Source organism: Opisthorchis viverrini (genome assembly GCF_000715545.1).
Source record: "Opisthorchis viverrini unplaced genomic scaffold opera_v5_43, whole genome shotgun sequence".
NCBI lineage: Eukaryota > Metazoa > Platyhelminthes > Trematoda > Opisthorchiida > Opisthorchiidae > Opisthorchis > Opisthorchis viverrini.
Window position 1 is genome coordinate 187,691 of NW_008751699.1, and position 24,125 is coordinate 211,815.

General features: G+C 43.1%; 1 protein-coding gene across 1 annotated transcript in view; it reads right to left on the reverse strand.

Moving 5' to 3' along the window:
• T265_03134 (hypothetical protein) overlaps positions 1–24,125 on the reverse strand; it is a gene marked incomplete at both ends in the record, with an annotated part of 98,484 nt that overhangs the window by 39,918 nt on the left and 34,441 nt on the right. The window contains 5 exons of the mRNA XM_009167547.1: positions 5,153–5,334; positions 11,067–11,334; positions 13,192–13,346; positions 19,263–19,409; positions 21,993–22,160. Coding sequence (XP_009165811.1) covers positions 5,153–5,334; positions 11,067–11,334; positions 13,192–13,346; positions 19,263–19,409; positions 21,993–22,160 — 920 coding nt within the window. The remainder of the gene's footprint in view (positions 1–5,152; positions 5,335–11,066; positions 11,335–13,191; positions 13,347–19,262; positions 19,410–21,992; positions 22,161–24,125) is intronic.

Sequence of the window (24,125 nt, forward strand, 5' to 3'; positions counted from 1 at the left end):
TTGGTCAGCAGGTTAGGGAATGAGCAGTGCAATAGGCAGTGCACAGTAGGTAAAACCATATGGAGTATCGAGTTAGGGAAAGTTGTTGGAGCGATGATGGGTGAACCTCCCATAAGAGCCAGCAAAGTTGCAAACCGAAACACGAATGTGAAGGCAAACAGAGCTATAATATTACTCACTAAGGGAACTAATCCAAAGGCAATTCGGTAAGGCACTGCCCCCACGGGAACCTTCCAGTCAAGTTACACCTCAAATGATTAAACTTAATTAGCAACTAGCCGCTCCGCTCATATTGGGAGTGTGGTATTACATCCTTATTAGGTATCTCTGTCCAAGTAGTGCTCTAGAGGGGATTTTCTACGATTCATTCTTTTGTAGTGGGAATCTTCTATGCTGGCAGAACCCCTCACTCGTCCACATCTTGAGAAAAACACTAAGCGATGAATATTTGGTTGACGCCGTAACATTAATTTCACTGTTAGGTAAGTTCATCCAGAACAACCAGGACTAGAAATTTATGGGTGAATGTGAAATGAAAGTTTTGCTGAAGACGTTCTCATGACACCGTCTTCTCGCCCAAAAAAATCAGGGTGATGCACTTCATTTTCTCCATTACCATCAATATGTTCATTATCGCTTCATTTCACCGAGTAACTATCTCCTATCGTCATCCTAGATTGAGAACAAGGCAACGGTGCTAGTGACTGCCATGATGCAGAATCACTACGGCATCAAGGAATCGTAACCTCTTTGCCCGCCTGTTTCCCGCTAAGACCTGAAACGGATAGCTGACTACAGACACATGTCCTATGTCGATTAGCTGCTTGAGGATCGGTGATTTGATCCTGGATTCAATAAGAGCTGATGCGGTACACAGATTGATTAGCACGTGATCCTTTATCGTCATTGAGGATGCACGACAAAGGAAATCGCATTTTCAGCCGACTGAAAATGTGGTCTGACCGCCTGTCAGAACGTGCACCATGACCCTGATTAGAACAATGGTACACCACGCCGCCTACTTGTGCAAGCTGGTGAGGTGGTGGTGGCGGTTTTGAGGACAACCACACAATCCACAATAGTTGTTGCAATGTTCTCACGACAGCTACTTTAGCTTAGGAGACAGACGGGTCGGTTACTCGGACCGGCAGACACGAAAACGGTGGATCGGCGCACCTCTAACTGCTATCAAGCGAGTAGTTCGCTTTCAGCACAATAGCATTGCGACATTGACCGATCTGTCTGACCGCGCCCATGTTATACAGTCACACCAGCTGCACTTTGGTTGGGTTTTAGAGACGGTACAGCGTCTCTACCCCACCGTTTGGGGTAGGCTTAAAAGTGCACCCAGATGTGCCTCGAAAATTGGTACAGTCACGCCAGGTGGGATCTACCTTGCAGACTGTCACTCGTCACATGACACTGAAGATGTCCCAACCATTGAATGAAAAAAGTTGAGGTAGTCCGGCAAGGTGGGAGTAATCAGTCATGTCCCAGTAGCGCATATCTGACGGGAGTTTATTGCTCAAATATGACGATGAGCGAAATGTCAGGGCTGAGTTGCCAATAGGTCAAACGAAAGCAGTTTTCATATATTTCTCGGAAACGCCAAAATACTAGTAAATCTTTCCCCAAACGATTGCAGAGGATAACTATAATGGCTCAAAATCTATTTATCCCCGAGAAAGAATAATCCTGCGGAAAAAAAACAATTTGGCATTCCCACAGGTAGTCCCCAATATGAAGGTTAGTATTTGTCATATCTGCTGATTCGCCGGCCTGTGGTATATGCTGCTGACCCGATCCAGTGCCTAGTGTCGGAGAGAAAAGACTCACGGAAGGGAGCACAATAGCTATATTCCAACAAAGTGGTTGCGAGAGCGCGAGTGCGTGCGAGTGCGAAAAGTACAAAGGCCTCAAGCTTTTTATTGGAAGGACACTGTCTGAACTTGGTCCAATGCTGACGCACGCGCTCTGGCCTTAGTACGAGGCAGCGACGTGCTGCATATTGCGGAGGCGTTGTCTGTCCTTGATCAACGCTGACTCGCGCTGTCTGGGTTCCACACAAGGCTGTGGCGCACTGCATACTGAGGGGGCGTAGTCTGTCTGGTCAACACCCAGCGGAGCTGAGAGTCTCCGTAAGTTTCGGGCATTCAGTGGCTGTTTTCAGGAAGCTGATCTTCCTGATAGTATTAGATTGCAATGGCATAAGGAGGTAAAGCACAGAGACAAGACGAAATGCCGTCCTCATTTCTCGTAGACTTTGAGGAACACTTGATATTCTTGCGAAATTACGTGCAAAATGAAATGTATTCAGTAGATGTACAATCTCAGAACACTCGCGAACATTCTACTCATCGATGACAGACATGCGTTAACCGCTTTATCCTCCTAGTATGATTTCACAATTCAGAACAGACACTCTTTGGAGAATGGGAGAATAGGGGAAAAATCCACAAAAGCAGTGAGATTGGCCGTTAGTATGTCCGTCCAAATTCCATCACCACTCAAAAATAGTCTGTACCTCCAGTAATCCTTACTTTTCTCAGCTACGCTACCACCTTTTAAGGATATGACTCGATTGAGTCAGGAGTGTATAAAAAGTCCTCGTGGAATACTTAAAAGAGGAGCCACATACTATATAGAGCAACACACGACAACTCATAGTTCCCGAATTACCCCCAATTTATCAGTTTGTTGTAACGTTAGAGGAGATCTCTATCACAAGATTATTTTTACCTTCGGTTCTTGTTTGAACCTTACTGGCCAATGCAAAATAATTCTTTCAACCGGAGGGACAGGCCCCAAAGTTAAATACGCGGGCGCATATTGCTAATGTACCACCATGTCTCAGTTCTAGCTATTAAAAGCTGAGATGACCAAGTTATTGACAGTTTGCCGTCCGCCACTGAAAACAATCAAAGACTTCAAGTTAATGAATTACAAAAAACGCGAGATTATTCATATTCCTTGCTTCTCAAGAGGATGTGTCCCTCACCAGAAAGACTATTTACCACCACCTTCAAGGAGTTCTCTTGTGTAGCTGTGGGAAAAAGAGCAAATATTTGAGCCAAGATAACAGTACCGTATATTATAACGTCCGGGAACTTACATGGAGCTAATCCAGCTGTGGGTCACATGCTTTACGATATATACTACTCATACCTACTACTGAGAAACATGTCTTCCATTAGTAGCCCATCCTGCACTAGTCCACTTTTTTGAAAGTTCCCGCAGATGGTTACTCATGCAGAGCTTGAGTGTAGTTTTTCAACTGGTCAACATGTTTCCCTCTGCAATCGAGATACGCCATACACGCTGCATCTGCCACGTACCACAGCTCCGTCAAAAATTCATGATTGTTGATGTGCCAGGATTGCATGCCTGGTTGTCGGCTAAGGGCAGGCATTAATACAAATGGGTCAGAGATGTAGAGTTAACGGGTTGACAACGTTTTAGGTCAGCACATGGCCGCAAACGGGAAATCCAAACTACAAAGCACAGCCCGATTCACGTAAACTCCTCTGGCCTTAACTAGCTCATACAGTCGAACAGAAGTGTGTGGATAACACCCATTGGGAATATTCAACCAAAGGACTGTGAAACTGAAGAACCAGATTCCAACTCCAGTTCAAATTTGTCAGTGACGGTTGTTCACTTCTGAGTAGCTCATCTGCTTTTTTCATCTGGCAACTGCTGTGGGAGGTATCACATAGCCATCACGTAGCGATTCAAACCGAAAGCGAATACGGCTCTATGTAGATGCACCTATTGTTGGCCAAAATGTCTCGAGACGTTGATCAAGTAATTCTTTCCAATTTCTTTCAATTAGACACATTCTTGATGCCTTGCATAGCTGTGGCATTTACGAGCCATAAGCAAGCTTTCACGGACAGAAAGGTTTTGTACTATCTATACTTTTACCTTGAACAATACTAATTCCTTTCACCCAATCGCCAGATTATCCCTCGCGCCACTTAAAGAAACACACAACCAAAGTTAATCGAGGTTATCCTGACCGTTAAAACTGTTATTTATGTCGCATCAAGACTTCTAGGTCTAACGCCTTTAACAGGCTTCAGATGGACGGTCCTGTTGGTTAGTATTCTGTTCTTTTTTTCACCCTAATTAGCATCACCGTAAGAGAGACCAGCTCACTCGGGTTACTGCTGTTAAATTAACTGTGGGGATTTCTTGTGTAAAGAGCTTTTGTGAAATAAAACAGAACCCTCCCCCTGAGGAGAATCTTATTTTTATTGCTCATTCTGAGAGGTGTAGTTCAGATAAATAACCTCAAAGATGAAATATTTGACATGAGAACTGTTGGGTTGTGGCATGAAACTGTGAATTTATTCTTTCTTCAGGAAGGACCACTTTTACTTAGTCCCACAGCAGGTCAGTATCGCATCGAAAGACTGGTAACCGTCTTAGACCCGAAGATCTTGAACGAAAATCATTCAATTTCAAGAGTGAGTTGAGCCTTATTACGTTTTTTTTTCAAAGGAGTTGACATATTTCGATCAGTATTTTGAACGTTATCTATTTCTCCAGCCTTTCATGACTGATAATGTTGCCCAATTCATCGTCACACAGTCTTTGCGAGGATGGGACGGTGGGTGGGCAGGTAAAGCTCTAAATGATGCTTAGGCAAACAAGAGTGCATGCAGTTGACATGTGGCAATCTTGATCTGCCAATTCTTTACGTAGCTTGCGCGATATCTCAGCAATCAACGACCTGAGCGATAGATTATTGTTGCACAAGTGGAATGTACATTTTCAATTGAATATCCATGCATTGCCCTAACGTCAACTAAGCTGTACTCAAAAATAGCCTAACCATATGCTTGCCCCACTTCAAGAAGGAGGCACTTGAAGAAGGTTGACCGGTCCTGAGAATATCATCATCGATGTTTGAATCCACTCACAGAAAGCGGACCAAGACTTTGTTTACCATTGTCACATTTCGCGGACAACTGAATGAGTTTTTATTTTGTCTTTCACAACCGGTGCAAGCCAGTAACTTGTTAGTACTTGATTCCCAATGTGTACGATTATTGAAAAACAGATCAATCCATCTAAATATTCGAAAAAAAAATGATTCCTCATAAATCACAGTGCGCAGCTACGGATTCATTACAGTTAACAGACTCACTCTTGCAGTTCACGCAACTGCTTTTCCTTTTCGAATTTCTCGCTATCCAAGTTGCGCAATAGCCGATCGATTTCTGACTGCATCTTCGAATTTGTGTCCATATAATGATTGACCTGTCCCTCTAACTCCCCGATGCGTTGACCGTATTTCATCTCACACTCTGTTGTAATTTGCTTGTGTTGCTGAAATAGCCGGAGAGTAAACTTGTCAATACGTGCTTATCAATCATATTGTCCATGGTCTATATGGGGGCTTGTATGAAAACATCAAAGGCGTTATTGTACCACCAGAAATATTCAGTATTCCCACAACGCCGGCTTCTTCATTCTTTATAGTAAACAACGTTAGGTTTGCTGGTTGCATCATCCTAACAAAAAGTGCTCGATAAAGCCTCCAACATGCAGTCCTAACTTTGCAGTGATAATATCACGTTCTTCTACGAGATACACCTACTTGTATGCCTGTTTGGTTTTCACGAATGATCCTACTGAATTTCCTGTTTACGGCGCTCTGTTTCAACTAAATGTGCTGCATGAAGGCCGTATCATGTTTCAGTTGGTACCAATACCCTAGTATGGCAATGCACTGTATGAACCTAAGACACTACTCATGAAGTTACTGAAGACTTTTTGATATCCCACGACCGGTTTCGCCCAGAACAGCATGAACGAGAGCTTCAGTTGAGCCTCTATTGAAAGCCAGGTTTGTATACAAATTTGTGTATTTCGCTAATTTTGTGCAATTTGAGTTGAAGTAAAACACTGTTGGAAGAAACTTGAGGCCTGAGCCTACTTGATGAACCTCAGGAAAGAGTCATATTCTTCAGCTGTCATCAGTCACAGATGCGAAGTCTCATGTTTTCTCGCTTAGCACACCAACAAGTGTTCTGGGAGGACTTATCTACCTGATAGGAATAACATTGGATAACAGCAGCCGTTCAAACTCCGGTTGGCTAAACCACAAGAGATCCATCGAGTTTGCTCATATGTAACCTCCCATGTAAGAACATGCAGCTAGAGGGAAAAAATGGCGCCAAGCAACAAGTGAATGCCAGAAATAAATGGCTGTGAACTTGGCCGTGTAGGCTGTCTATTCACCAACGCTGCAACTTATACCAGTGATTTACAGACAACTGTCACTAGTTCGAAACGGCGAGAAGACACGAATGACGAAGCCTAACTCTACAGCACGGTAAAATCATTCAACGAGGAACATTCTCGTAAGATACACAGATACTGATTCGAGGGATCAGTCGTTTCAACTTGCACACTACAATCACCTCCGATCACGCCCAACATTTCCGGTCCAAAGCTTGTATTGTGGTCTTGAACTAATCGTTTCGTGTTATACACCAGTGAATCAAAAAGTAGATGACATATCAAGAAGTGTATCTACTCGCTGCTTTGGCCAAACGGATTAGGGCGACTTGAGGCTTTATTCCTCTCGAAAACAGTTATATCCCTACGAGCTAGTAGGACTCTTTTCAGAGCTTATAATCCAAGACGCTTGATAGTTTAAACGGAGTAAGAACATACAGTACTGTTTCGTGCATACCATAAGAGTGTTATTAGTTGTGTACAGTTAAAACTACCACGATGTCAACCATGCGTGTTTAAAAAGGAATTTACACAAAAATTAAAATTTAACAGGAGACTCAACAGAATCTCAACAGAATCTTTCGTTTATGATATTCTTCACCCGACTGTGTTGTACAAAAGCTGCCTCGTGTTTCAGTTGGTATAACATTCATATCATCAGCGAGGGATTAGGCTGGATTCAATTTGGTATGCCGTCAGAACAAAATTTGTATGCAAATGAGGGTAGTTACGAATTCTGTCGAATTTGGGTTCAAGCTCAACATAAGGTTGGCAAGCTGGGCCTGCCTGATGAGCCTCAAGAAGGGCGAAATCGATTGTGGGCTGTCGAAGAGCTCTCGGCAACCTTTTGAGTAGTTTCATTCAAGAAAGGAAATCACTTGTAAAAGTAAATGAAGTCACCAAACAGTACTTTTGTAGGAAGTCATGCCCAAGTTACACTCTTTATTTCGCCAGTTTACAGGAAGGATACGCGAAGCATTATTGATCCAAACAGTACGGTAGACAGCTCATATGACTGCGTTAATTTGAGGCAGAACTATCTACATATAGGTTCGCCTTCTCATCCATTTGAGCGTTTGCATCCATCTCCAAGGATAGCCGTAGAATGAATGTCAAACTTCATATCATAAACACGCTGCCGTGTGTCCAGACGGTGAATTCAAGTTTAAAATTGGCATAAATCTTGTACATAATTCCCCAACGAAATTCAAGGCTGCAATAAAGACATTTGCTTTTCGGTTGATCCGAATCTCCTCCAGCTGAGCAATCCGGTCTTAAACTTTGTGTAAGACGCATAATTCGGGTTTAGACTTAATGTGGAAGATGGTGCAGTCAGGACTGGATGGACAATAGATATGGTGCCATTGTGGATGGTACGTATCGAGTTTCGTAGAATCGTCTGCAACTGAGTTTGCAAGGTTACAAGCATGAGCTTTCAGGTTTCCATTTGTCAAAAATGTGATTCTTACAACCCAGTCAGGCGTCAAATTAGCAGCTCATTTTATCTGCCAATTAATTAAATACAAAAGACATTCTCTTCAGGATAGCACACCCTCAGAAGGGAACTACCTCGACTGACCCCTAAGGTTAGTTCAACGGATAACTCTCGCTCAGAATAATCACTCTTAAACTCGGAATCTTCAACTGTCTCAGAGGACATGGTGCTTCGTTCGAACCCTTTTAGCTTCATTAATCGTATTCTGAACAGTAGCGTTTCCGTTATTTTGTATTTAATCTGCCTCTACACATGATGTTCAGGCCAAATTGACTACACTGTTTGCTGGATGAGACATTGTCATCACAAAATGATGCGATTCCCAAGTGGCCCATTAGACATAAGCTAAGGCATCCACGTAACCAGTGCACATAACATTCGTCGATGTGCCGAACCCTAACTGCGGCCCATTCGCCACGGTCTAGCCTTTGTTTGACCGGTCCCGTCCTACATAGGTCAATACGGCGGTCTGCTGGACTGCAAGCCTAGCCAACAGGTGTGAGTCATCGATAGTGTGCTTGATAGTTGCGTTGCGTCCGAGGTTGTCTGTACGTGCACATGGCCTATGGTGGGGGACACTATTCCCTCAGCCGATAGCTTGGATACCCCGACACGCCTCAGGACTCAGTGGATCGACGTGTTGTTACGTGCTATTAGCAGGTGAGGAAATCCAAGATGTTTTGGTGGGTGCTTTTGTCGATAGAAGCACAAGCGCGACGATATCAACATGTTTTCCTATTCTTCCCGGCTTTAAAAAAGATGTCAATGGAAAGCACAGCTCGTTTGACGCATGTCGGCCTTACGGAAATCTTCGCTCTGATCACTTTTGCGTAGTGAAGATTCTGGTGATGGCCCGCAGGGTGTTACCAAAAAACATTTCCCCGTCAAGTAACATTTGTGGTTCGATGATACGAATACACAACTGGCTCCTAAGTCGGTGAGATTCATTTATCCCTGTCTGTGCGGTATTCGAAATTTTCACAGATGTGTTCGAACCCGGGTTTTATTCAGTCGGATTCACATCATTCTTGTTTGAACAGTCATCCTCCTACCTTGACGTAATTATTCTCGTAAGTCCCCACTAAAGGGAGGACGAACTAGACTCAATTTACGTCCCCAATAGAGCTTATCAGCAGTGCATATATACATATAACTGAGTGACTTTGAGTGGGTGTCGACAAATAGGAGTAAAACATTAGCTGGATAAATCTCGGATGTGAAACACAAATAGTGGACATGTATTATGAATGGAGGGACAAAACGCCGGCCAAATGACGTTTTGTTACTGAATTGTGAGAGTAATGCGTTTTGGTACTCCTCTGCAAAATCTGCCAACCGGACGAGCGCAGGGGATTAGTTGTGTCCGAGTAGGATACTCAGAAGAGAGAGGGTTGACTGGCTAAGTTGTAACATTCAGAGGATGATAAATTGCTAGCTGTTATTGAACTGTTCATATCCTAGTCTGAAACATTCGATTTACCCAACGGAGGCCGATGGATGTTGCTCGCCGGTCCATGAAAGAATCGACCCGTACACGCAAGTGGAATAAGGGGGGTTGTGTGAACAAAATTTGTCCATCCCAGTTGTCAAGTCAAGTCAATTCACCCATGACGTATGTGATGATGGTGGTTCTTCAGCATACAAAGGTATCACATGCGAATGACTAGAAAAATTGGTATACACTCCAAAGAATCCACCAGAATTACCCATCAACGAATACTTTATTGAAGTTGGCGTGACGTGAGATTAGTACTCGGAGCAGTGAGGACCAGAAAAGTTCACTGGAGGCAAAGTGCGATGAACAAAGTTTGGTACTTGAAAGGCGTGCGTTGGGCAGACGAAAATTTACCGAGAGACTGGTAAAGGAATCGAGTCGGAAAGAATTTGGTGTGTGAAATCTGAACAAGCATCAAAATGTTTGTACATAACAATATCAGCAAGGGTATATTTTTTGAGATCCCTCTACGCTCATAAACGTAGTTTAGTGAGCTGTAAAGAAAGCGGTAATACTCTTCAAGGAGTCCCAGGAAGAGGACCAAACCGGGGAGAATACTAAGGAGGACAGAATGCGTACTGATTTATATAGCATAGAAATTCAGACGCTGAGATCTACTACTTGAATATGGGGAGACAAAGTAAACGTATTTTACGGTAAAACATCTTAGGAAAGGGATAGGGAGACCGTAAGAGGGTGATATTTATTGATTAAGTCAGCATCAGTTTGGTTGAAGATCCAGGAAAAGATGAGTTGTCGGAGGGAAATTGAAGATGGAAGTGCGCTTGGCTGACCTACTAACAAATTTATTCAGCAGTCATTGTGTTTTCAGCGTATTTTGACTAGATGAGACAATTAGGAATGGATATGCAGTCCGTAAAACAGTATACATTTACTGTGACCAGAATCCATTCACCTCCTGCTTCAGTGAAGTCAGTGAACAACAGACGTACAACATTAGGTTTTGTATGCAGTAATGAAGTAACCGTTTGAACTAGGTATACAAAATCGTCTACCATGGAGCAGAACTGGCGGTATGTGAATTTGTGCGACTATTGGTCCAACAATATGCCTTGTATTTGATTCAGCATTCATCGGTCAAACAGCCTCAAAAAAAGCGGAGTTACCTGTACCGATATTACCTTAGCCAACTACCAGAAGTCAGGAATTGACTCAGTGTAAAGGCAACTGATAAGTCAGCCGTCAGATATTGCTTCATCCAGGATGTCTGCGCATCCTCTGAGCAGCAAGAACGATAGATGATCGATGACACAAACTTTGCCCGTTTTTATACACTTCTTCTTAGGGTATACTACCATAATATTGACAATGGACTTTTTGTCGGTTGTAAATGCAGTGATGAGGTTTGACGAGCGTACAAATTACCGGTTGGGTACACTGAGGTCGACGCTAGGGGTACAGCTTTGATCGTTGGTAACCAAATTATTTCAGAGCTTGGGCATGGCAGGTTTATTGGCAAGTACCAAAGTGACATGTAGACATTAAGGAAGCTGACATTCAGTTTGATAGTTCGCCTGGGCCCTCTGATCCCGGCACGACTTTTTTCGCCATTGTTCAGACTGCCACAATAGTTGTTTCCCAGGTAACACCACATCACAAGAAATTTCCCCACAAAATACACCTCATTTTGATGGAAATCTTGAAGCGTGAATTAATTTCTGGAATCTTGGAAGGATCAGCTGTGAATGAGAACCACGAATGACATTTTGGCAATTATTTGATCAATACTTCCCAATCATATAAACCTCAGCCAATAGATCCTGATCACTGCAACTCAAAGGCATGTACTACCTTCGGAAAACTCACCATTTGCTTCTCCATCTGCAGTGTTGCAAATTCAGAAGCCCGCTGATTCAACTGTGCCTGAAGTTGACTTATTTCTGCTTCGTGTTTGAAACGATTGGTTCGCAATTCACTCAATTCTTCACGGAATTCCAGTAGTTGCGTCGCCTTCTCATCCAAATCTCGCTGAGTTGCTTCTAGTCGGCCTCTAAGGTCTGCAGTCAGACGCTTCTGTGCGTTCAATTCATCCGCTGAATCTGGAGCTGCACTCCGTTGTGAAAGGTCTTGTAGCCTAAAAACATTTCAAACGATGTCAATTATTGTCTGGAAATCGATGGTCTCCTGAATACTTTACCCGTCTATTCTAAGAAAGAAGTCTTCCACTCATAACTGTTGGTCTATTGTCTGAATGATGACTTGTTGTTGCGAGACCCCCCAAAAGTTAACAGGAAGTGATTTGTTGAGTATTAAACAATTCGACCGGCACAGAGTTAAGGGCGTAGTGCCGACAACTTTCTTGGTACACAGTGAGGTTAAAAATTAAGCTGTCTTCCTAGGGAAAAATTCCAAAATAAATAATCACAGTTACTGTTTTCTAAGAAGTAAACAACTAAATAGGAAAACGGTCCTGGTGGTTGATCAGGTGGCCGTTGATCTGTTCGCCGAGCTTGGCAATCAACCTGCTAATGTTTTGTCACCAATCAGAGTTACATCATTAGTGCGCGTGGGTCCGCAGTGGTAACAACTTCGGGTACATTGCTGCCACGTGACCAGAAGTGAGCACGAGGGCTGAGATACTGCTAAGTCCCTCAAGCTTAGGAAGGAGCAGTCGAGATGTCGAAGTCACTTTCGAACCACGGACCTTTCGACCAGCTATCAGAAGTTCGTCTTGGATTTGGTACCGCAAATAAAGCAAAGCTCTTTTCGAAACCTTTGAGTCTCACGAAGTTCTACTTGAGAAATCACTTCCGCTTATGGATCAGTTATCATCTTTGTAGTATTAAATAAATCATTTAGAGTGCAATCACTTCACATTTGGCCGAAACCGCAGATAAGGAAAATGCCTTCTAATCCCCACACTGGGTGCCTCTGAACCTGTTACGAACAGTGCGATTCAGAGTGCTATTGATCCAATGGGAATTGTGTAACCTAGATTTCTGAGTTAAAAAGAGATTTGAGCGACATTTGAAGGTGTTTTGGTCTACCATTCAATCCGTTCCCATGACTATATCTTGGACATTATCCACTTTAATCTGTGACTCATTAGCCTGTGTACCCTTCCCTCCTCTTTTTTATCGTTGTACCTGTGGGTGTACCTAGTCATGCGGGTGATCCATGTCTAGCCCCATATGAATTTGGACGCATTGGTCAAGTACGTTGAGAGAACATGATCTGGAACATGAATAGGGATAACCTTACTTTTGCAATGGAAAACACGACGGGTGTCTAATTTGATAGCTACATGTGACCTGCCTCCGACGATTTGCTCCACAATACCACTCAAGTACGTACACTAATGGGGGTCTTCGGGTGAATCTGTCAAATGGTTGCTGGTAGATATGAACACACAGTCTAATGTCGACAAAGGCAACCTGAAACATGAAAACTGCGGTCGGGCTTCAGTTCTGGCACAACTAGTGCCGAAAAAACCTCACCGGAAACTATGTTCGACTTTTGCAGGATATTTTCTTGGAAAACAAAAGCATGCCTATGAATTCCAAAAAGAGTAGTTTGTCTGAACTGGCTTGGGATTTAAGATTCCCTGGGGAAGAAAATTACTGGTGAGTAATTAAAGATGTATTCGTAACCTCACCGAGAGTGTTGCGATCCAGCTGACATAAATGGACTATGCTTCAGGTGGATTCGATGGCGATTAGAGTGGTGTTTCTGCGACTACTAGCTGGATAAAATTTTGCACTTTTTACTCAACATTCCTATCTGTTCCTGTATAGTGAAGTTAAAAACAAAATTCCAAAGCGTTTATGTACCCCGAATCCAAGCATCACCGCTCTATCGAAGTGGTATCACTAATGAGTTGGAATTGGGAAAATATGAAGTATACCTTGAAATCAATAAGCAGGGGGCACAACATCACTCTTGTACGCCGCATAGTTCAATAAAGGGAAAAATACATGGTAAGAAGCATCACCTTTCTATCTGTTTTTCCTTATCCTTCAATGATTCTTCCAATCCAATCCTGGTGAAGTCAGTCCCAAGACGCTCGGTGCTGATTCGTGACAATCGAGCTTTTGACGCGGCAAGCTGTGTATCCTTGTCATTCAGTAGGTCTTCCAAGTTTTCAACCTGTTAAAGAGGGTGGGGAATACTGTAACTATTGCGACGATAATTTTTAGCCGGCTACAAAAAGAACGCAGTTTCTGCATCGAAATATAGTCCCTCGGCATCACTAACCTAGTAAGGAATTGATCACACAGTGTACATTACTTTGATATCAAACCTTAGAATGACTGTTCTTGTATAATGTACCCGAGACAAGGGTCACATCCTGATCAGGACAGAGAGTGTCACCAACAATCTCGAGAAACCTAGTATGCTTAGCTAAGCCCTACTCGCATCCACCTGTACGTACATGCTACGCTCGTCCCTACTAAAGCGGGTGTACCACACTCGGCCACATAGTGTGGTAGAAATTGACTAGTTTCTAACAGTGATGTTTTGATATGTCAGTAGAATTCAACGACATTGTGTGCTCATTTAGTGAACCGTATGTGACTGTAATAGACCAGGTTGAGAATCTACTAAAGCGGTCTTGCGAATAGCACTCAGTTCGTCAGGTTCATTATACTTCTCCGTATTTTCGCTTTGGCTTCCGTGCCATCCATACATCGATCGATTCATCATCAGTTTCCCCATGAAGATTGATAACTAGATAGGATAAGCCATTCAAATAATCAAGATTGATCAGGTTTATCAACAACGGAATGTAACAAAGTACACCTGTCAGAGTATCAACTGTTCTCTTGTGTCTACATCACCAACTTTGGCTCTGACGTTCAATGGTTCTCGTGAATTTATTTGGTTCCTTACAAAATGTTGTGTGAAACTTCCACATCTGTACGTTCATCCATGGATGCTCAAATTAAACAGTGTCATTTATCTGCCGGTTGCAAACAGATCTACTTCTCAATGGTCCTAATCAGCCTGGTGGCATCATCAAAAGGGAGAAATGGGAACTTTTGGGAAAGGGAATCTTCTGGCTCCGTTGCTCACGACTGCATGTCAAAATTTGAGTCGCCAGCTGTTAAGTCGTAGCAGGTCACATGTCGTTGACATGCTTTGTTGAGTGGAATTAGGAATAAGCGCAGAGGTTGAGCGGTTACGGTGCGCAAAATGTCCACGTGATACCATGCGTGGACAAGAGCCATGTAAAATACGCTGGGCGTTTCACAAATCACTAAGTTTGTTTTAGTTTCCAAGGTCTTTAAAGATAGGTTTGTCCAACTTCAAAGTTCATTTGTTCAAATAACTACGCATGATACTGTTAATACAGTTGAACTATGCGCCAAATAGACAAATGCACTGTCCTCCCACAGGCCTTGTGATCTGGTTGAGTACTACACCTGCGGGTAGAGTGTGGAATGGTGCGATCCAATATGCCCTATCCTATGGCCGTGGCGTGCAAATCTTAGAAGAATCTGCGTTCCGAAATTGGTGCCTCCGAACCACGGGCGAGTCTGGTGGGAAAATCAGATCAGTAATACTAAGTTTTACCAGATGGTTAACTTTCCCTCGATAGATTAACTGGTCACTTCCACAGGCTACAGTGATAAGGCCACGTGCTCTGTACACCAGAGGACCGTTTACCCCGTACAGTCTCCTTCACCCAGACTTGTAGCAGATGGAGGCGACCCACGGGTGGTCATTCCATGACCTGGCAGTGAGCCATGAAAATAGTCAACTTTGTCGCGGTGATAATTGCCGTCTTTCCGGATGGGAGCTCGGGACAGAACAAACCGATCTTTAATGAGCCTAACAGTATCACGCAACCAGTAGTGCTCTTGCATCAAAGATGTTGACTTCACTGTGAAGCGCTATACCGGTGCATGGTTTTTTCAACTGATAAAAACTGAACTAAAGGCTAGCGGCCAAAAATGTGTGGTTGGAACGTCCGCATTTTCTGTCCCAACTGTGTGTCTGGTACCTGGTTTCTGAGATAGATAGATTGGAAAATACCCACGTGATAAGATGCACGGGAGCGTCCCATAAGAGGACTGCGATTGATTTCATTGCTGATTTTATCAATATACCGGGCTACAGAAAACTAACAGACCTTTGAAGCCCTGGATCGATTCAATTCATTTTAGAATACGCTGACAAAAGAAAACAAGGTGATTCTCCAGAGAACAACACTTAGCAACCCACACTTTCGACGGCCCCCTTGCAATACCGAGCTGGCTGTTTCAGTTTGGAGGTACTATTGGGATAGATCACATGAGCAGAATCGATCACACTCGATTCGCAGCAACAACCTGGCGCTTCTGGTAACTGTCTGAATCGGTTTCGTGTTGCTATTCTGCAGGTCCTGTTGGTGATTCAGATGAATAGTTTGTACGCTGAACAAGCCGAACTCAATAAGATGTTGGAACTGGCGTTCTTGGTTTGAGTGTATGGTAAGGTGTTAACAATATTTATTGTTTCAGCCTTTCTAACAAAAGTTCCACGAAACTGTCACGTGGGATCTCCTGATTTTTCAAAATCCTCGTAGTTTTGGGCGGTCATCCAGTGCCCGCTACGTCGTGACTGAAAATCGGTCGGCGGAAAAGTGTGAAAAGTGTAGACCCGACTCAATCCATCTGATGTGTTGCACTGCAACAGATTCCTTTCCAGGATTAACCACATTCCGCTTCTATGCATAATGGATTCTTTCTTCTCAAGTAGAAACGAAAAACTTCGTTTTTGTTGCTGTGCTGTTTCAATTGTTATACTCATCAAAATAACTACGAGAACAATGCTAGTTTCGTGACTGTTTCAGCGAAATCATACACTTCTAGCGCACGCACATACAAATAGAATGAGAAGTACTACCTGAATCTTAGAAGTGAACCTTTTGATTCTAGGTGTCTCTCGCAAAACTAAACTAGTTTGCAAATGAGTGTATTTTGCCAACCTTTTGGTAACTTTTAGTAACTTTCCCACCAGCCAAAAGTACTCGTGGTCAATCACATTGGTATTATGAAAAAGTGATCATTCGATAAGTTACAAGAGAACTGTTCCTCTCTGCATTGACTATTTAAAGTGATCAACGAAATATGGCCTGTCTCCTGTCACTAATAGTCTTTAGATAGACGCAAACAACCGTGCTTTTGGCGAGTCCTACTGAGGAACAAAGAAGTCGCGTGTGGCTGGTCTTTTCGTGATTCCACCACATCACTACATTGCTTCGCTATTTAGTTCTATTCACGGAAATATTCCCCCATTAAATCTTGGTCTCCCCGTTTTCATATATCACTTTTTTTACATATCCATCGGTATCCCCAAAACATCTGCCCAGTCTGGTTAGAAAATCGAACTGGCAATCTTGAATTAAGCAAGATAGTCATAGGGATATGAATTATACCACGATAAATTAGTCGACCACACTTCGTAGGTTACGCTGGTAAGGACTTCCTGTTTGCATATCAGAGGACTGCCTGCATCACAGAGCTCTTTTCTTCCAGTCCTGTTTCGAAAGTAATTTCATTCATGAGACAACATCTTGACTGAAAACTACCAGATTCCCTCACACCACCATCCATTTTCGGAAGATTACTGAAACGTCCATCTGAGCAGTCGTCACTCGAGGAGTCAGTCAACATCTGATAACGTAATGTGGATTCCGTGATTGCAGGATGAGTGGCGTTGTATCACAATGGTGGCCAGTCGTCGGTGGCTGAACGGTGAAGTCTTGAAACTATCAGCCGGGAGGTCACGGTTCGGGACCTCCTGGAGTTTCGAGATGCGCACTGCTGAGGACTGTCAAAGCGGATGAAACAGCCGTCAGCATAAAGTGCCCTCAATTACACCACGAAATATCAACTCAGAATTACCTAATCTCTCGACACCATTATAAAACCGAATCCGGTTGACAACTGCCATCTTAGAGGATGGAGACCTCAGAACTCAACTCTGTAATGATTAGTGACACTAGTAGACATGACTCAGTCGCGCAGTCAGTGCCGGAACTATCGCCTTCAGTACGTAGATCCCAGTTTTCCGACTAAAAGATCATTCCATTGCTCCCGACGCTTGGTTGTATCTGCAACGCTGATCAAAACTATAGTAGCCGGGACCACACTCACCTGTGTGCCGAGATTCCCATTGCCGATTGTCCTGCCTTATGCGTCGTTAGTTAAGAAACAGCGCTTCTTATCATTAGAACCGAAAACTCACACGCCACTTGGATTCAGGAACACTGCGAATTCCCGATATCCCGCAATCGTATCTTGCAGGATGTTTGAACAGAACTGCTTCACATTTTGTCTCTGCAGTCTAAATTTCTCTTCATTGCATTTGGTTTTCCGAGGGGAAAAGGCACCAGATGTGACCAGATTTTGTCAGTCTTTCTAGGCACTGGTTTTATAAAAGCAGAGTGACTGAGTGCACACTAACCCATATATGGCGAACTTTTAGATGAAGTTCGCTCTAATTGCCAACGTTCGCCCATTTTTATTACAGTCAGCGCGTCAATCATTTTGATTTTATTAATTTTCGAGTTTCGACCGCTTGAGACTGTCTGACCCAGAAATTTCGGATATGGCTTACTGGCGTACAATTCAGAACAGCAACATGAAGCTGTTCCAGACATGCGCCACGGGCTTAAACACAGTTTGAAAAATAATAACACTCGTATAGATGAATCGCTTATGTGCTTTGTACCACTGCAGACAAAATATGCAATTTCGAAGCCCATAGGTTGACAGTTTTCAGGCTTCTCGCAACGATCGATGGAGTTCTAAAAAAGCAATCTGACCGACTGCTCACAAGGATTTGGCTTATCCTAAACAAGCAACAATAATTTATGGTTAGTCATGTTCCATGGGGTCCAAAGATTTGCAAAAATGCTCACACAAACAAACTATTCTAACGTGTACACGGAATTGGATAAGTAGGGCTGAGATGAGCTAACCGAACGAACGAGGATTGAGCAAAGTTTGAGCATTCATGAGAATAATCGGTGGGTCGGGTATAGAAAGAACGGAATACGGTCAGCATAAATGAGGAACAAAGTAAAACTGGGATTTATTTGATAATTAGCACAAGTACTCAATAGGCAACGAAAAACAACGAAAACGTTTGTTGTTCGGATTGGTAACTTGCTGCACGGCTTTTAAAGACATTCAGACATTTTGTGCTCATAGTGAAACAGTACAAAATTGCTTGCGGATATTCCTATCAGTACAGTTCGCAAGTTCTAACTCGTTGGCGGCACACTGTTTATGCAAGGTACACTTCTCTAGGAGAGGACACATCGAGAAGGGGTTCCTTCTGCCTCCTGTGTGTTGTTCTCGATGGCTGAAGTGGTTAGAGCGCGGATTTACTGAAGGTCCGGGCTATCAGTACAGTTCGCAAGTTCTAACTCGTTGGCGGCACACTGTTTATGCAAGGTACACTTCTCTAGGAGAGGACACATCGAGAAGGGGTTCCTTCTGCCTCCTGTGTGTTGTTCTCGATGGCTGAAGTGGTTAGAGCGCGAATTTACTGATCAGAAGGTCCGTGGTTCGAATCCAACCTCTGCCTCTCGACTTCCCCTGTCTGGGCTTGGGCAACCCGGCAGTACCCCAGCCCTCGTGCCTCCTTTGTGTGGCATGGCAGCTAGGCACCGAAATAGTGCTACAACTGAACGACTTTTTTCTTGATTGGGGAGGACGGGATGATTTTACTCTAAATCGCGGATCGTTTTATACTACTGGAGTGGCCTTGGAAGAGATCTGTCTTGATTAGATTGATGTAAGTAAGTCACACAGTACACAACTGCCTGAAATTCTTCATATCATGCCATTTCATTCACGTGGTAGGGTGAATGAGAGAATGAGATAATCGCTCATCAATCGGAGTAAAATCTATAGCTGACATATACTCGATGCAAAAGAAGAATAACATTTCTCACTAAGTAACAACCACAAAACCGATGAGCTCTACGCGACATTGGTTTCGGACCATTCCCTCCCTAAAAGATCTCAAGCATACCGCCCATTAGCGAATATACACTCATTTGCAAACTAATTTGGTTTTTCGAGAGACTCGCTTGGAACCCAGCTGAATCTCTCGTTTGTGATGGTTGTGATGTTTTGAGGCAACTGAATGTGCTGCACCAGGCCGCCTAGAAACATCACAAACGAGAGATTCAGCTGGGTTCCAGGTGAGTCTCTCGAAAAACCAAATTAGTTTGCAAATGAGTGTATATTCGCTAATTTCGTGCAATCTGGTTTCAAGTAGAACATAGAGTTGACAAAAACACAAGGACTGCGCCTACTTGATGAGCCTTAAAAAGGGCGAAACCGGTCGTGGGCTGTCGACGGATTTTCAGCAACCTCATGAGTAGTACATTACAAAGACATACCGCCCATTATTATTAGTACTGCTATTAGAATAGGGGGTTTAATAATTCAGTTTTCCACAGCCTGACAAACGAAATAGCTCACATCCATTCATTTATTCCATTTGACCGATAACTTTGACAAGAAAATAGTTGGATAGTAGATAAACACTTAAAATGCACGACAAAACTGCTGAAAATGAAGACTGGATAGAGTCCCTCACGATCAACCGCACATTAATATTTTTCATTATAATGTACTGCACACAGGCTGCCTCCAGATTCCATTGTGAAGATATTCAATAAGGTTTCTTTTGTTCTGAAATTAAGTAGTACGGGACGATTTCTTGAAATCCGCAGATGGCTCTGTATAGACCAGGTAGGCGTATGCATGATGAACGCGCTGGAGCTGCAGACTAGATGGAGTTTTCTCGTGGTCAACTGATGTTGTTTCGCACAATGTCTGTATCTTGAGGCCAAATAAATTTTTTGCTAATGATTCAGTCATTCATTTACCCCGTTTCAGTGGCATTGGAACTGAAATTGACTATCTGCTGAGTTTGGCGTTTTTTAGAGAGGCAGCGCCCCATTATTAGTTATCCGGGCTCTCTGCGATTAGAATTGTTCGGTTATCGCGTGAGGTCAGTTCCAACTGTAAGCTTCTTCCCTCTAATGTACTACTCATAAGGTTGCTGAAAACTCTCCGACAGCCCACGACCGGTTTCGCCCTTTTGGGGGCTCATCAGGTACGCGCACTCCCCGGGTTTCCGTCAACCTTATATTCTACTTGAAACCAAACTGCACGAAATTAGCGAATATACACTCATTTGCAAACTAATTTGGTTTTTCGAGAGACTCACCTGGAACCCAGCTGAATCTCTCGTTTGTGATGTTTTCAGGTGAGTCTCTCGAAAAACCAAAGTAGTTTGCAAATGAGTGTATATTCGCTTCTTCCCTCTAATTTCGCTTACCAGTGAAGGAGCAATCTTCTCAATAATTTGGCACATTATCTGGGTCACACATGTCGGTCGCAGCCCATTTGGTGATACTTTAGTTGGACGTTAGATCAGCGAATACTGATTGACTGGTGTGCATTAGGTATACAAGAAATTTTGGGGACCTTCAAAGAGGTCCTCCCCTAATCTTGTGAGCCGTACTCCGCCGCAATTTCACACTAAATTGGACGCATTTGCATGTAAACATTCACCTTGAAACTAAAATGGTGTTAAAAGCTTTCGTTCAATATCTTAAATTTTGTTGCAGGATAACAACGTAGTATTGCATAACTGTAGACCCTAGAGGAAAGTGCTGGTAGCTCAGGTATCGTAGATGGTGGTCGTTGGCTTGTTCGCTGAGCTGGGCAATTTGATTGCACTGATTGAACTGATGAAATCGAACAAAATGTTCACATCAAGTTGTCTACGGATACTCCTAATCTGCACAATGCCAAGAAGAAATGTCTTACAAGAACCATGCATCTCCCAGTATGTGATGTTTCTGGTTGTATTTGCGTAAAGGCTTACCACTCCTCTTGAGAGCTGATGGACAACGAAGTCCTGTTTAGTCTGACAAGTTAAAAGACTTAAGAGACCTTTTTCGGGTTTCATTATGACAATTGACCGGTCAAATGGGTTGATACTAACTTCTTGCTTCTGCTTGAGTGAACAAATAATGATTTCACTGTTTGGCTCCTGAAGCCTCTACAGTCAGAAAGCATGTCTACCGTTTTGCTGCACCTATGACCCGAGTTGAGCAATCTATGAACTGAGGGAGATGTGTTCGGTTCTTGGGTCACTGATCTGCTGTTTATGTGATCCGTGTACGATCTTGTAACTTCGCTTCAGCTAGGGAAACTTGCGTTCCTCCCATGGTATTTGTAATCCCTTCATTCGGAGAGGGGCACCATGGTAGAAGCTGACTAGACTTCTGAGCTGTGTACCACTTTAGCGTACTGTTTCAGTTATGAGAAACTATATTGCTTGACAAGATTGTCTTGGAGACCCTTCTCCATTCAGGAATCAGTTTTTAGTTTTCTGTGAATTTCAAACCACAGAATTAGCCAAGCTAACAACATGCATAGGCCTAATGCTAATAGATGGCATCAGATGATAATACGTTTCCGCGCATGCTTGAAAAAAACGATAATAAGTCTATCAAAGTGCAACTTGTACTAAGTTTTTCTCTCTACGCTTGACGAAATTGCATCTGACAAACTGTGTTTAGCATAGTGGCATTGGTGCGCATTTCCGATTTCATATTAAAGAAACAATCACATCTAAACCGTAAATTTTCATCATTGCTTCTTGTGCAAGAGCACTGAAATCTGAGAAGAAATATCGCGCATTTCGAAATCCCAACATCTGTCTTTATAAGTTTGGCATTGGTGTGTGTTTTCAGAGCAACTTTTAACTCACTTTTCTCTGAAGCAAAGCCAACTTCCGTTCTTTGATATCCAACTGGTCCTTCAGCTCTGCCATTTCTGTCTCCGTTTGACGTTTCGCGGCTTGTGCAGCAGTTAGACTTTTTGTTTTCTTCTCCAACTGCGTTTCCTTCTCCTTTATCCGCTTGCGAAAATCTTCGGTCTAAAATGAGACGAACGAATTGTCAAATGCCTGTCGGGTTTCCAATTCGCTAACACAGGTTGTCATTGAAACTCGATTTTCAGTCTGTATTTTCGCGATAATCGATTCGATGTCAGTAGGAGATTTAGATGGAAGACTAAAGATATAGTAAATAAATTTCCATAAACCTGCTTGAAAATAAGGGCTTTAGCTTGCTGGATTGGCAGTTTTTGAGACCATATCAGTTTTTTTTACGGAAGTCCATTCTGAATAGATTAATGCGACAAGCTTTAGGCCGACAGGGTCTCGTCGTGAAGATGTGTCTGCACTGATTGGGTCCACACAACAAGGCGGTCGACAATGAAAGTATCTCACAGAAAAGAGCAGCTCTGCTAGAAACGCAGAATTATCCTATTTGTTGCAAACTGCCAGGGAATTGCACACCAGAATTTGTGAGCATAAAAGAAGGATTAGCAAACCACCAAGGAATTCAGAAGAATACCAAACGCTGGTCAAAGACTCACCGGTGGTTGTACATGCCTTAGACACAGGACATAGAATAGACTGGAGAATGTGGAAGTTTTAAGGCGGGGACTGCGATTCACACCACAGCGGCTGAGAGCCGAGGCGGTGGAAATTACTGAGCATCACAGCGTGAATAGAATCGAGGGTGTGGGACTGGCGAGCGTATGGAAAGTGATGATGACACGCGATGGTGTGGTTGTCACTCCACGTAGAATTATTAGCAAACACCGGAGGGTGGGGGTGGAAATCCCAACCCGACCAAAGGTCACAACATCCCTCTTACACAGCTATCTTGGCACTAGTTCATCCACACAGAGGGACAGATGGTTGTAACGACGCTTAGAAGGGACCATCAAATGGACCGAACCAAAAGTACTAGATCCTAGGCTTGACCCAAACAGATGTAGGTTTCTCCGTCGGCCCAACACTTGTTCGCCCACCCAAACACACAAAAATCCCTCGGCCGACACCCAACAGAGAATTGGCTTGCCTTAGCTGATTGGTTATCCTTCCGTCTTAAATCTCGACCAACCTCGGAACCTAGTCACTTGGCCTGACAAAGCTATTTCTTGAAAAGCGGAACGTTACCCAGTAATAAATCTACCGATTGTCACCAAATTCTTTCGAAAACGATGACTACACTATCAGTTCCATGTATTTTTCACCTGATTAAACATTACTACTGTCTTTTTGAGACAAATACTGCTAACTGGACGGTTTGTGGATCTCACCAACTGTAGCAACAAGATTCCCACTTCTGTACGTTCTATGGTTGTGAGCAGTTCGGACAAGCTTTAAAAAAACAGTAAAGGCAACATACTGTAGTTTAAAAGTGAGTAATGCCAAACACAGTGAAGTTCGATGGTTAGTCCAAGGACGACGCCAAAGAGCATATATTGATCCACTGCGTCGACATTCACGTAGAAACCATTGGGAGGTAGCATATTTGTTGTAGGTGGTTGCGGAATTTTTAGAATTCACGCACACATAACTCTCGTTTACCTCAATTATTTTGTTGAGTTCACACCAAAGTGGGGAAGCGCTGGACTCGAGTTTCGCTTTTATCAGAGGTCATTGTTGGTACATATTCTTGATCACTGCCGGATTTGGACTCCGTGCATCTGTTGCTACTAATTACTAAATATTCAAACTGAAAAAGGTAATTTGGAATTAAATACGACAAGGCTTATTCCCATCTGTAAACACTCACCTGCAAAATGCAACCTCTGTGAATGGACCCCGCTTCTCATTGTTACATGCCTTTTCTTTCAATGCAGTTCACTTAAATGGGTGTTTTTCCATAAAAAATATCCCGCTAGTTTTCGAAAAAGTTCAGTGACAATCGGTAGATTTATTGATGGACAACGTTTCGCTTTTGACACAAAAGCTTCGTCAGGCCAAGTGACTAGGTTCCGAGGTTGGTCGAGATTTAAGGCGGAAGGAGAGCCAATCAGCTAAGTC